The 14118-nt window shown below is 45.2% G+C and overlaps 1 protein-coding gene across 1 annotated transcript in view; it reads right to left on the reverse strand.

Annotated features, from left to right (window-relative positions):
* Positions 1–7153: 7153 nt before the first annotated feature.
* The window catches only part of LOC129820292 (fibronectin type III domain-containing protein 5-like), a 32058-nt gene continuing 25093 nt past the window's right edge, over positions 7154–14118 (reverse strand). The window contains exon 5 of the mRNA XM_055877358.1: positions 7154–8314. Within this exon, the coding sequence (XP_055733333.1) occupies positions 8175–8314 (140 nt within the window). The 3' untranslated portion in view covers positions 7154–8174. The remainder of the gene's footprint in view (positions 8315–14118) is intronic.

Below are 14118 nucleotides of genomic sequence, written 5' to 3' on the forward strand. Positions count from 1 at the left end.
TCTTGCGTGTTTATATATAGAGATATTTTAGTGAATCATTAGACTCACGCCCATCTATAGTCCATAGTCCTGTAAATAGATAGGTACAGTATAATCTGGTAGTATATGGGTTAAGGCTCTCTCTCTGTCTGTCTCTCTCTCTCTCTGTCTCTCTGTCTCTCTCTCTCTCTCTCTCTCTCTCTCTCTCTCCCTCTTTCTCTCTCTCTCTCTCTCTCTGTCTCTCTCTCTATCTCTCTCTCTCTGTCTCTCTGTCTCTCTCTGTCTCTCTCTGTCTCTCTCTCTCTCTCTCTCTCTCTCTGTCACTTGCCAACACAAGTGACGTAGATAATAAATAAAAATGAAATAAACAATAAAAATTAAAAGTAAACATTACACTCACAGAAGTTCCAAAAGAATAAAGACATTACAAATGTCATAGTATGTCTATATACAGTGTTGTAAGTAGTTAAAGTATCAAAGGGAAAATAAATAAACATAAATATGGGTTGTATTTACAATGGTGTTTGTTCTTCACTGGTTGCCCTTTTCTTGTTGCAACAGGTCACAAATCTTGCTGCTGTGATGGCACACTATGGTATTTCACCCAGTAGATATTGGAGTTGATCAAATTTGGGTTTGTTTTCAAATTCTTTGTGGATCTGTGTAATCTGAGGGAAATATGTGTCTCTAATATGGTCATACATTTGGGAGGAGGTTAGGAAGTGCAGCTCGGTTTCCACCTCATTTTGTGGGCAGTGTGCACATATCATGTCTTCTCTTGAAAGCCAGGTCTGCCTACGGTGGCCTTTCTCAATAGCAAGGCTATGCTCACTGAGTCTGTACATAGTCAAAGCTTTCCTTAAGTTTGGGTCAGTCACAGTGGTCAGGTATTCTGCCACTGTGTACTCTCTGTTTAAGGCCAAATAGCATTCTAGTTTGCTCAGTTTTTTTGTTAATTCTTTCCAATGTGTCAAGTAATTATATTTTTGTTTTCTCGTGATTTGGTTGGGTCTAATTTCTTGCTCTCTCTGTCTCTCTGTCTCAGTAGTATAGTGTATTTGTGTGATAGAGGGGGAGAGAGAAGGGGAGGGGGGAGAGAGATATACCTGTTTGGTCGATAAATGTCTGTCCAGCCTTCTTCAAATCAACACGCCTACAGTATAATGAAGATGACTGAGAACACAGAGGGGAAAGAGGGACACTCCTTCCTCACTAAAGAAGGAACCCCCTACACTCTGCCCTCACTAAGAAGGAACCCCCTACACTCTGCCCTCACTAAAGAAGGAACCCCCTACACTCTGTCCTCACTAAAGAAGGAACCCCTACACTCTGTCCTCACTAAAGAAGGAACCCCTACACTCTGTCCTCACTAAAGAAGGAACCCCTACACTCTGCCCTCACTAAAGAAGGAACCCCTACACTCTGTCCTCACTAAAGAAGGAACCCCCTACACTCTGTCCTCACTAAAGAAGGAACCCCCTACACTCTGTCCTCACTAAAGAAGGAACCCCTACACTCTGCCCTCACTAAAGAAGGAACCCCTACACTCTGTCCTCACTAAAGAAGGAACCCCTACACTCTGTCCTCACTAAAGAAGGAACCCCTACACTCTGTCCTCACTAAAGAAGGAACCCCCTACACTCTGTCCTCACTAAAGAAGGAACCCCTGCACTCTGTCCTCACTAAAGAAGGAACCCCCTACACTCTGTCCTCACTAAAGAAGGAACCCCTACACTCTGTCCTCACTAAAGAAGGAACCCCTACACTCTGTCCTCACTAAAGAAGGAACCCCCTACACTCTGTCCTCACTAAAGAAGGAACCCCTACACTCTGTCCTCACTAAAGAAGGAACCCCTACACTCTGTCCTCACTAAAGAAGGAACCCCTACACTCTGTCCTCACTAAAGAAGGAACCCCTGCACTCTGTCCTCACTAAAGAAGGAACCCCTACACTCTGTCCTCACTAAAGAAGGAACCCCTACACTCTGCCCTCACTAAAGAAGGAACCCCCTACACTCTGTCCTCACTAAGAAGGAACCCCTACACTCTGCCCTCACTAAAGATGGAACCCCTACACTCTGCCCTCACTAAAGATGGAACCCCTACACTCTGCCCTCACTAAAGATGGAACCCCTACACTCTGTCCTCACTAAAGAAGGAACCCCCTACACTCTGTCCTCACTAAAGGGCCAATCCTAACTACCTGTTAGTGCTTCATTTTCACTTCATATTGATGTCAACAGGAGACTCAGTGAAAATGTGCATAAATTAGGATTCACCTCTAAAACTCCTTCACAAGCAGTCCAAACACTGCACTAGAATTGTACACACTATTCTAGACTGTGAAGGAGCAAGAACAACAACAACAAATGAAACAAGCTGTCATTCAGTGAAGGTCTTACTGTCAAAGGGATTTCAGGAAGGAAAGGATGACAGAAAGGTTGTCTGTGTGTTCCCATTCAGGGCTTAAACTGACAATCACTCACAGATAAGTGATTTAGGTAAACAAAGTGTGTGTTTGTGTGTGTGTATATTTGTTTTTGTGTGTGTGTGTGTTGGTGTATGTGTGTGTGATTGAGGGTCTGATTGGCTGGCTGGAGAGCGGTCCCAGGTCAGATGGTGTTTCTCTGTATAATAGCTGGGGTAATGTAGCAGAACATTGGACATCGTGTGGCTGTTTCAAGTCATAATGCATAGATGCCACTGTTGAATAGGTCTCGCGATCTCTCTCTCTCTCTCTCTGTCTCTCTCTGTCTCTCTCCCTCTCTTTCTCTCTCTCTCTCTCTGTCTGTCTGTCTGTCTGTCTGTCTGTCTGTCTGTCTGTCTGTCTGTCTGTCTGTCTGTCTCTGTCTCTGTCTCTCTCTCTCTCTTCAGGCGTCATTCTCCCTCCCTCTAACTTCTTCTCTCTCTCTATTGCGTAAGCTCTAGTGTTCTCAAACAGAATAGTGTTGATGTGGAGGCAGGAGAGGGAGAGAACTGATGAGAAACAGAAGGGAAATACAGTGTGGAGGAAAATAGAGAAATGCGTAAGAGACCATCGGTAGCCTTGTTGCTTTCTCCCCCCCACCTCCCTCCCTCTGCCTCATACACCTACATCTTATATAAGACGCCCAAGACAAAGTATCGATAGTGTCTATTTCTCACTCTCCTCTTCCCTCCTTCCTTCCTTCCTCCCCTCCTTCTTTCTTCTCTCTCTCTCCCTCCTTCTCTCCCGCCGTCTCTAATACTCCTCTCTGCCAGCCAGAAATAATTAGCCGTCATTAAAGTAGAGTTATACTGTCTCTGTCAGAGAGGGAGGGAGAGAGGATGAAGGGAGGAATGGAGAGGAGAGGAGGATGATAAACGAGAGCAAGATGGCTGTCGGGAGAGAGGGGAGACCGAGAGGGAGAGGTTGATAAACGAGAGCAAGATGGCTGTCGGGAGAGAGGGGAGACCGAGAGGGAGAGGTTGATAAACGAGAGCAAGATGGCTGTCGGGAGAGAGGGGAGACCGAATGGGAGAGGTTGATAAACGAGAGCAAGATGGCTGTCGGGAGAGAGGGGAGACCGAGAGGGAGAGGTTGATAAACGAGAGCAAGATGGCTGTCGGGAGAGAGGGGAGACCGAGAGGGAGAGGTTGATAAACGAGAGCAAGATGGCTGTCGGGAGAGAGGGGAGACCGAGAAGGAGAGGTTGATAAACGAGAGCAAGATGGCTGTCGGGAGAGAGGGGAGACCGAGAGGGAGAGGTTGATAAACGAGAGCAAGATGGCTGTCGGGAGAGAGGGGAGACCGAGAGGGAGAGGTTGATAAACGAGAGCAAGATGGCTGTCGGGAGAGAGGGGAGACCGAGAGGGAGAGGTTGATAAACGAGAGCAAGATGGCTGTCGGGAGAGAGGGGAGACCGAGAGGGAGAGGTTGATAAACGAGAGCAAGATGGCTGTCGGGAGAGAGGGGAGACCGAGAGGGAGAGGTTGATAAACGAGAGCAAGATGGCTGTCGGGAGAGAGGGGAGACCGAGAGGGAGAGGTTGATAAACGAGTGTGCAGGACCTGGTAGAGGAGAAAGAGAGGAGAGAGAGAGAGAGGGATGGTTTTAAGGGAGTATGTGAGGGGAAAAGAGGGCAAAGAGAGAGGGAGGGATGATAAACGAGAGTGAGGGATGGGTGATGGGGTGAGGGGAGGTTCCAAGAGGGAGAGTGAGAGAGAGAAAGAGAGAGAGGGAGAAGGAAAGTGCAGACATGGAAAAGACTGAAAGATAGATGGATGGAAAGCTGAGACAAGCTGAACGAGGGAATAGAATGTGAAAATAGAGGGAGAGAGAGATGGGTGTTGGGTCGAGGGTTCAGCACGTTAGCTGCATGGATGATGGAGATGGGAAAGCAATGGCCATCTCCCTGACACACTGAGTCTTTAACGGATTTCTGAGATGTCTCCTACTCCGCACACTGTTCAGAGAGAGACAGAGAGACAGAGACTTGCTTTGGCAATGTTACTATATATTTCCCATGCCAATAAAGCCCCTTGAATTGAAATTAGTGTGTGTCACTCCTCTGCTGTTCTCCCTCTCTCTCTGTGTGTGTGTGTGTGTGTGTGTGTGTGTGTGTGTGTGTGTGTGTGTGTGTGTGTGTGTGTGTGTGTGTGTGTGTGTGTGTGTGTGTGTGTGTGTGTGTGTGTGTGTGTGTGTGTGTGTGTGTGTGTGTGTGTGTGTGTGTGTGTGTGTGTGTGTGTGTGTGTGTGTGTGTGTCCCTCTCCCTCTGCTCTGATTTAATGCTCCTATTGATCCGGGAGCCAATAAGACTGGATCCCTGTAAACCCCTGCCTTTAAAGAGGTAAAATACGTCACTTCCAACAATACTATCTGTCAGGTAAAATACTTCACTTCCAACAATACTATCTGTCAGGTAAAATACGTCACTTCCAGCATTACTATCTGTCAGGTAAAATAATTCACTTCCAACAATACTATCTGTCAGGTAAAATACTTCACTTCCAACAACGCTATCTGTCAGGTAAAATACTTCACTTCCAACAACACTATCTGTCAGGTAAAATACTTCACTTCCAACAATACTATCTGTCAGGTAAAATACTTCACTTCCAACAATACTATCTGTCAGGTAAAATACTTCACTTCCAACAATACTATCTGTCAGGTAAAATACTTCACTTCCAACAATACTATCTGTCAGGTAAAATACTTCACTTCCAACAATACAATCTGTCAGGTAAAATACTTCACTTCCAACAATACTATCTGTCAGGTAAAATACGTCACTTCCAACAATACTATCTGTCAGGTAAAATACTATCTGGCAGGTAAAATACGTCACTTCCAACAATACTATCTGTCAGGTAAAATACTTCACTTCCAACAATACTATCTGTCAGGTAAAATACTTCACTTCCAACAATACTATCTGTCAGGTAAAATACTTCACTTCCAACAATACTATCTGTCAGGTAAAATACTTCACTTCCAACAATACTATCTGTCAGGTAAAATACTTCACTTCCAACAATACTATCTGTCAGGTAAAATACGTCACTTCCAACAATACTATCTGTCAGGTAAAATACTATTTGTCAGGTAAAATACGTCACTTCCAACAATACTATCTGTCAGGTAAAATACTTCACTTCCAACAATACTATCTGTCAGGTAAAATACGTCACTTCCAACAATACTATCTGTCAGGTAAAATACCTCACTTCCAACAATACTATCTGTCAGGTAAAATACTTCACTTCCAACAATACTATCTGTCAGGTAAAATACTTCACTTCCAACAATACTATCTGTCAGGTAAAATACTTCACTTCCAACAATACTATCTGTCAGGTAAAATACGTCACTTCCAACAATACTATCTGTCAGGTAAAATACGTCACTTCCAACAATACTATCTGTCAGGTAAAATACTATTTGTCAGGTAAAATACGTCACTTCCAACAATACTATCTGTCAGGTAAAATACGTCACTTCCAACAATACTATCTGTCAGGTAAAATACTTCACTTCCAACAATACTATCTGTCAGGTGAAATACTTCACTTCCAACAATACTATCTGTCAGGTGAAATACTTCACTTCCAACAATACTATCTGTCAGGTAAAATACTTCACTTCCAACAATACTATCTGTCAGGTAAAATACTGTCAGGTAAAATACTTCACTTCCAACAATACTATCTGTCAGGTAAAATACTTCACTTCCGACAATACTATCTGTCAGGTGAAATACTTCACTTCCAACAATACTATCTGTCAGGTAAAATACTTCACTTCCAACAATACTATCTGTCAGGTAAAATACTTCACTTCCAACAATACTATCTGTCAGGTAAAATACTTCACTTCCAACAATACTATCTGTCAGAAGTTTTCATAACTCTGAGTCCATAAATTCCTCATCTGTTGTGTAGAGAAATCGATGAATGAAAAAGACAGGGCCAGACTGGCATTGCACGATGGGCCCTGGTCAAAAGTAATTTATTACATAGGGAATAGGGTGTAGTGGATACGGGGGTAGGGGATAGGGGTGTAGGGGATAGGGGTGTAGGGGATAGGGGGGTAGGGGATAGGGGTGTAGGGGATAGGGGTGTAGGGGATAGGGGTGTAGGGGATAGGGGTGTAGAGGATAGGGGTGTAGGGGATAGGGGTGTAGGGGATAGGGGGTAGGGGATAGGGGGCCATCTTCTCCAGCCAGTCTTCTCTCTGACCCTGCTATATGCTGTCATAAAAACGGTCAGATTTGATCCTTCAGAATGGATAATGTAGGAGGACAACAAGGTTTCAGCCCAGGAAGAGAGACAGAATTAAGTCATTTTCCTTTTGAGTCAGAGGCTAGGGTTTAGGAGGGGCTCTAAAACAACGTCAAATTCCTGTCCACAATAGGACTTAATAATGATCATCATAATGTTTATTATAGTATTCTACACTGTTAAGCTATGTGTTCAGAGACAGTGATCTGGAGAGAGGGAGAGAGAGGGGGGGGGGGAGAGAGAGGGGGGGGAGAGAGTGGGAGGGAGAGAGGGGGGAGAGGGAGAGAGGAGGGAGAGAGAGGGGGGGGGGAGAGAGGGGAGAGAGGGGGAGAGAGAGAGGGAGAGGGGGGGGAGGGAGAGAGTGGGAGGGAGAGAGGGAGAGAGGGGGGAGAGAGGAGGGAGAGAGAGGGAGGGGAGGGAGAGAGGGGAGAGAGGGAGAGGGGGGGGGGGGGGAGAGGGAGAGAGAGAGAAAAAGAGACAGAGGCTCCTTGTCCAGAAACAATCACTAGCCCCTTCCCTCTAGACATCTGTTGCGATCTGAAATGATTTGATAGGTTTATAAGCAACATGATAATAACTTTACCTTGCCCTCTGATAGTCTAGCTGGAACTTTCGACCATATTGCTCACACCTGTCAATTCCTCTCTATTCATAAAGCGTCTCACAGTGGGAGCGCTGATCTAGGATCAGGCCTCCCGTGTCCATTTAACCTAATGTATTATAATCTGAAAGGCACAACCCTAGACGCTGACCCAAGATCAGCATCTAGGTGCAGCTTCACCCTACACCTCTTCAGTCTCCCCACTCTGGGTGACAGGTGGTTGTGGTCCATCGTGGGCTGTGCTGCTGGGCTGCTGGGATTGGCTGGGCTGGGTTCCTGGTGTGGGGTTGTACTGCTGGGATTGGCTGGGCTGGGTTCCTGGTGTGCGGAGCTGTGCTGTGCTGCTGGGATTGGCTGGGCTGGGTTCCTGGTGTGGGGTTGTACTGCTGGGATTGGCTGGGCTGGGTTCCTGGTGTGGGGTTGTGCTGCTGGGATTGGCTGGGCTGGGTTCCTGGTGTGGGGTTGTGCTGCTGGGATTGGCTGGGCTGGGTTCCTGGTGTGGGGTTGTACTGCTGGGATTGGCTGGGCTGGGTTCCTGGTGTGTGGAGCTGTGCTGTGCTGCTGGGATTGGCTGGGCTGGGTTCCTGGTGCGCGGCTGTGCTGTAGTCTGGGGTGCTGATTTGTGGAGGAGATGGTGTCAGGGGTCTTAGCTCGGAGCTGGAGAGCTCATCATCATCGTAGTGGTGATCGTCATGTTGCGGATACAAGGACACACACACTTCAGGAGAAGTATGAAGAATCAGGACGCAGCCCTATGTGTGAGGGTTCTGGTTGGCTGTGTCGCCTCACCTGTCCTGAGGAATAGGATTAAGAGGTTATTGCCATATAGGTGAGTGGCCAGTGGGGGCTGGTTTCAGACGTTGCTACGCAGTAGCCCCCCCTGTGGGTGTTCTGGCGTACTGCACTCTGACGAGGTCTTGGCTTTGTCCTTGTTGTTGTTGGGCTCGTTGTCTTTGATGATGTCATACTGACGACAGAACAGGAGGATCACACCTGAGGGAGGGAGGGACGGAGGGAAGGGAGGGAGGGAGGGAAAGAGAAAGGTGAGTGAGTTATGAAACAGGCTCCTTTATTTCACTGTTTAGAAAGAGAGAGAGACACACTAGGCAAGAAGGGCCTTCTATGCCATCAAAAAGAACATACAACTCAACATCCCAATTAGGATCTGGCTAAAAATACTTAAATCAGTTATAGAACACATTGCCCTCTATGGCTGTGAGGTCTGGCTTCCACTCACCTACCAAGAATTCACAAAATGGAACAAACACTCAATTGAGACTGCATGCAGAATTCTGATAAACTCCCATATCCGGTGAAATACAACAGTGTGCAGTCACAGCAGCAAGATTTGCGTTCCGTTGCCTGTCACACATACTCTCTCTCTCTTGCCCTTTATGGCTGCGAGGTTTGGCGTCCGCTCACCAACTAAGAATTCACAAAACGGGACAAACACCAAATTGAGACTCTGCATGCAGAGTTATGCAAAAATATCTTCTGTGTACAATGTAAAACACCAAATAATGCATGCAGAGCAGAATTAGGCCGTTACCCGATAATTCTCAAAATCCAGAAAAAATACGTTAATTTCTACAACCACCTAAAAGGAAGCGATTCCCAAACCTTCCATAACAAAGCCATCACCTACAGAGAGATGAACCTGGAGAAGAGTCCCTTAAGCAAGCTGGTCCTGGAGCTCTGTTCACCAACACAAACACACCCCACAGAGCCCCAGGACAGCAACACAATTAGCGACAACCAAATCATGAGAATACAAAAAGATAATTACTTGAGACATTGGAAAGAATGAACAAAAATACAGAGCAAACTAGAATGCTATTTGGCCCTAAACAGAGAGTACACAGTGACAGAATACCTGACCACTGTGACTGACCCAAACTTAAGGAAAGCTTTGACTATGTACAGACTCAGTGAGCATAGCCTTGCTATTGAGAAAGGCCGCCATAGATAGACATGGCTCTCAAGAGAAGACAGGCTATGTGCTCACTGCCCACAAAATGAGGTGGAAACTGAGCTGCACTTCCTAACCTCCTCCCAAATGTATGACCATATTAGAGACACATATTTCCCTCAGATTACACAGATCTACAAATAATTTGAAAACAAACCCGATTTTGATAAACTCCCATATCTACTGGGTAAAGTTCCACAGTGTTCCATCACAGCAGCAAGATGTGTGACCTGTTGCCACAAGAAAAGGGCAACGAGTGAAGAACAAACACCATTGTAAATACAATCCATATTTATGTTTTGTACGTTAACTATTTGCACATATATAGACATAATATGACATTTGAAATGGCTTTATTCTTTTGGAACTTCTGTGAGTGTAATGTTTACTGTTCATATTTGTTATTGTTTATTTCACTTTTGTATATTATCTATTTCACTTGCTCTGGCAATGTTAACATATGCTTCCATGCCAATAAAAACACCTTCAATTGAAATTTGAATTGAGGGAGAGATTAGGGAGAGGGAGCGAGAGAGAGAGATGAATCCCCTCTCCTCTATTCTCTCAGTCGTACTGTAGCTGCTGAGAGCTGCTATCTGTCTCTCTGTCTGTCTGCTTGTAAGCCTGTTTAACTGTCTGGCTGTCTCCCTACCTGCAAGTCTACCTGTCTGTAATCCTGTCTGCCTGTTATCCTGTCTGCCTGCCTGCTAACCTGCCTGTCTACCTGTCTGTCGTTCTGCCTGCCTGCCTGTCTGCCTGTAATCCTGTCTGCCTGTCTGTTTGTCTGCCTGCCTGTGTGCCTGCCTGTCGACCTGTCTGTCTGCCTGTCTCTAATCATGTCTGTCTGTCTGTCTGTCTGTCTGTCTCTGTCTGTCTGTCTGTCTGTCTGTCTGTCTGTCTGTCTGTCTGTCTGTCTGCAATCTGTTTTTACCACCGTCTACCAGTGCTCATCTCAAACAAAAATCAAAGCATGACGGGGAATCTGTCTGGCATTACTATCGCCCCATAGGTCCAATTTAAAAACCAAGGCAACTCTCTGTCTGTTTTCTTCTCATGTTCCATGTCTTGTTTCCCCTCCCCTCTTCTCCTCAAGTTCCATGTCTTGTTTTCCCTCCCCTCTTCTCATGTTCCATGTCTTGTTTTCCCTCCCCTCTTCTCATGTTCCATGTCTTGTTTTCCCTCCCCTCTTCTCATGTTCCATGTCTTGTTTTCCCTCCCCTCTTCTCATGTTCCATGTCTTGTTTCCCCTCCCCTCTTCTCCTCAAGTTCCATGTCTTGTTTTCCCAGCCCTCTTCTCTTCATGTTCCATGTCTTGTTTTCCCTCCCCTCTTCTCATGTGCCATGTCTTGTTTTCCCTCCCCTCTTCTCATGTGCCATGTCTTGTTTTCCCTCCCCTCTCCTCATGTTCCATGTCTTGTTTTCCCTCCCCTCTTCTCATGTTCCATGTCTTGTTTTCCCTCCCCTCTTCTCATGTTCCATGTCTTGTTTTCCCTCCCCTCTTCTCATGTTCCATGTCTTGTTTCCCCTCCCCTCTTCTCCTCAAGTTCCATGTCTTGTTTTCCCAGCCCTCGTCTCTTCATGTTCCATGTCTTGTTTTCCCTCCCCTCTTCTCATGTGCCATGTCTTGTTTTCCCTCCCCTCTTCTCATGTTCCATGTCTTGTTTTCCCTCCCCTCTTCTCATGTTCCATGTCTTGTTTTCCCTCCCCTCTTCTCCTCATGTTCCATGTCTTGTTTTCCCTCCCCTCTTCTCATGTTCCATGTCTTGTTTTCCCTCCCCTCTTCTCATGTGCCATGTCTTGTTTTCCCTCCCCTCTTCTCATGTTCCATGTCTTGTTTTCCCTCCCCTCTTCTCATGTTCCATGTCTTGTTTTCCCTCCCCTCTTCTCATGTTCCATGTCTTGTTTTCCCTCCCCTCTTCTCATGTTCCATGTCTTGTTTTCCCTCCCCTCTTCTCATGTTCCATGTCTTGTTTTCCCTCCCCTCTTCTCATGTTCCATGTCTTGTTTTCCCTCCCCTCTTCTCATGTTCCATGTCTTGTTTTCCCTCCCCTCTTCTCATGTTCCATGTCTTGTTTTCCCTCCCCTCTTCTCATGTTCCATGTCTTGTTTTCCCTCCCCTCTTCTCATGTTCCATGTCTTGTTTTCCCTCCCCTCTTCTCATGTTCCATGTCTTGTTTCCCCTCCCCTCTTCTCCTCATGTTCCATGTCTTGTTTTCCCAGCCCTCTTCTCCTCATGTTCCATGTCTTGTTTTCCCTCCCCTCTTCTCATGTTCCATGTCTTGTTTTCCCTCCCCTCTTCTCATGTTCCATGTCTTGTTTTCCCTCCCCTCTTCTCATGTTCCATGTCTTGTTTTCCCTCCCCTCTTCTCATGTTCCATGTCTTGTTTTCCCTCCCCTCTTCTCATGTTCCATGTCTTGTTTTCCCTCCCCTCTCCTCATGTTCCATGTCTTGTTTTCCCAGCCCTCTTCTCTTCATGTTCCATGTCTTGTTTTCCCTCCCCTCTTCTCATGTTCCATGTCTTGTTTTCCCTCCCCTCTTCTCATGTTCCATGTCTTGTTTTCCCTCCCCTCTTCTCATGTTCCATGTCTTGTTTTCCCTCCCCTCTTCTCATGTTCCATGTCTTGTTTTCCCTCCCCTCTTCTCCTCATGTTCCATGTCTTGTTTTCCCTCCCCTCTTCTCATGTTCCATGTCTTGTTTTCCCTCCCCTCTTCTCATGTTCCATGTCTTGTTTTCCCTCCCCTCTTCTCATGTTCCATGTCTTGTTTTCCCTCCCCTCTTCTCATGTTCCATGTCTTGTTTTCCCTCCCCTCTTCTCATGTTCCATGTCTTGTTTTCCCTCCCCTCTTCTCATGTTCCATGTCTTGTTTTCCCTCCCCTCTTCTCATGTTCCATGTCTTGTTTTCCCAGCCCTCTTCTCCTCATGTTCCTCTTGTTTCCCTCTCTCCCTTTCTCTCTCTTTCTTGCTTGCTCTAACTTTTTTTTCAGTCTCTTTCTTTCTCTCTCTACTCTCTCTTCATTCCTTTACCTCTCTCTATTCTCTCTTCATTCCTTTACCTCTCTATACTCTCTCTTCATTCCTTTACCTCTCTCTACTCTCTCTTCATTCCTTTACCTCTCTCTACTCTCTCTTCATTCCTGTACCTCTCTCTACTCTCTCTTCATTCCTTTACCTCTCGCTACTCTCTCTTCATTCCTGTACCTCTCGCCACTCTATCGTTCTTGCTCTCTCTGTCTTTCCACCAATCTTTATGCTTCGTCTTCCCATCTTTTTTCATTTTTATCTAGCTGGGTAATTGTGGCCTCCATGTTTGAGTAGTAGAGATTCCTCCAGCAGCGGTAGAGAGTAGGCTGTATTCATTCATAGCAGAGTGTGTAGATAAAACTTAGGGGTACACTACAAAGCAGGATCAAGGAGATAGTTCTTTCAGAATATTTAGACTAGTTAGCTGACTGTTTATTTTCTAGAAAGATAAGCTGAAAAAGGCCATGGTCGAATCGATTCAACTCATGAAAACACAAACGAGATCTAACTTTAGCTTTTTTTTTAATGAACCAGAAAATCGCTAGTTATTTCTGGTTGCTTATCAAAGTCAGCCGGACAAGTCATCGATCCTGATTTTTAGATTCTATCTCTGGTGATTTTTAGTCTAGGTTAAAATCAAATCAACAACAAAGTGCCATATGTGTGTTAACATGTGTGTTTGGTTCTGTTACACGTATGTTTGAAGTTGTAGTCATGGTTGTATAAGGTTCTCTTCCAGTCCACATGATGCATGCATGTGGTTGTGTTGTGGTTATGTTGTGATGTGGTTGTTTAATGGTTGTGTAGGCCTAATGGTTGAATTATGGTTGTGTTGTGGTTGTGTTATGGGTGTGTTGTGATGTGGTTGTTTAATGGTTGTGTAGGCCTAATGGTTGAATTATGGTTGTGGTTGTGTTGTGATGCGGTTGTTTAATGGTTGTGTAAGCCTAATGGTTGAATTATGGTTTTGTTGTGGTTGTGTTATGGGTGTGATGTGATGTGGTTGTTTAATGGTTGTGTAGGCCTAATGGTTGAATTATTGTTGTGGTTGTGTTATGGGTGTGTTGTGATGTGGTTGTTTAATGGTTGTGTAGGCCTAATGGTTGAATTATGGTTGTGTTGGGGTTGTGTTGTGTTATGATGTGGTTGTTTAATGGTTGTGTAGGCCTTATGGTTGAATTATGGTTGTGATTGTGTTGTGGTTGTGTTATGGGTGTGATGTGATGTGGTTGTTTAATGGTTGTGTAGGCCTAATGGTTGAATTATTGTTGTGGTTGTGTTATGGGTGTGTTGTGATGTGGTTGTTTAATGGTTGTGTAGGCCTAATGGTTGAATTATGGTTGTGTTGGGGTTGTGTTGTGTTATGATGTGGTTGTTTAATGGTTGTGTAGGCCTTATGGTTGAATTATGGTTGTGATTGTGTTGTGGTTGTGTTATGGGTGTGATGTGATGTGGTTGTTTAATGGTTGTGTAGGCCTAATGGTTGAATTGTGGTTGTTTTGCGGTTGTGTTATGGGTGTGTTGTGATGCGGTTGTTTAATGGTTGTGTAGGCCTTATGGTTGAATTATGGTTGTGGTTGTGTTGTGGTTGTGTTATGGGTGTGATGTGGTTGTTTAATGGTTGTGTAGGCCTAATGGTTGAATTATGGTTGTGTTGTGGTTGTGTTATGGGTGTGATGTGATGCGGTTGTTTAATGGTTGTGTAGGCCTAATGGTTGAATTATGGTTGTGATTGTGTTGTGGTTGTGTTATGGGTGTGATGTGATGCGATTGTTTAATGGTTGTGTAGGTCTACCGGTTGAAT

This window comes from Salvelinus fontinalis, chromosome 22 (genome assembly GCF_029448725.1).
Source record: "Salvelinus fontinalis isolate EN_2023a chromosome 22, ASM2944872v1, whole genome shotgun sequence".
NCBI classification, from domain to species: domain Eukaryota; kingdom Metazoa; phylum Chordata; class Actinopteri; order Salmoniformes; family Salmonidae; genus Salvelinus; species Salvelinus fontinalis.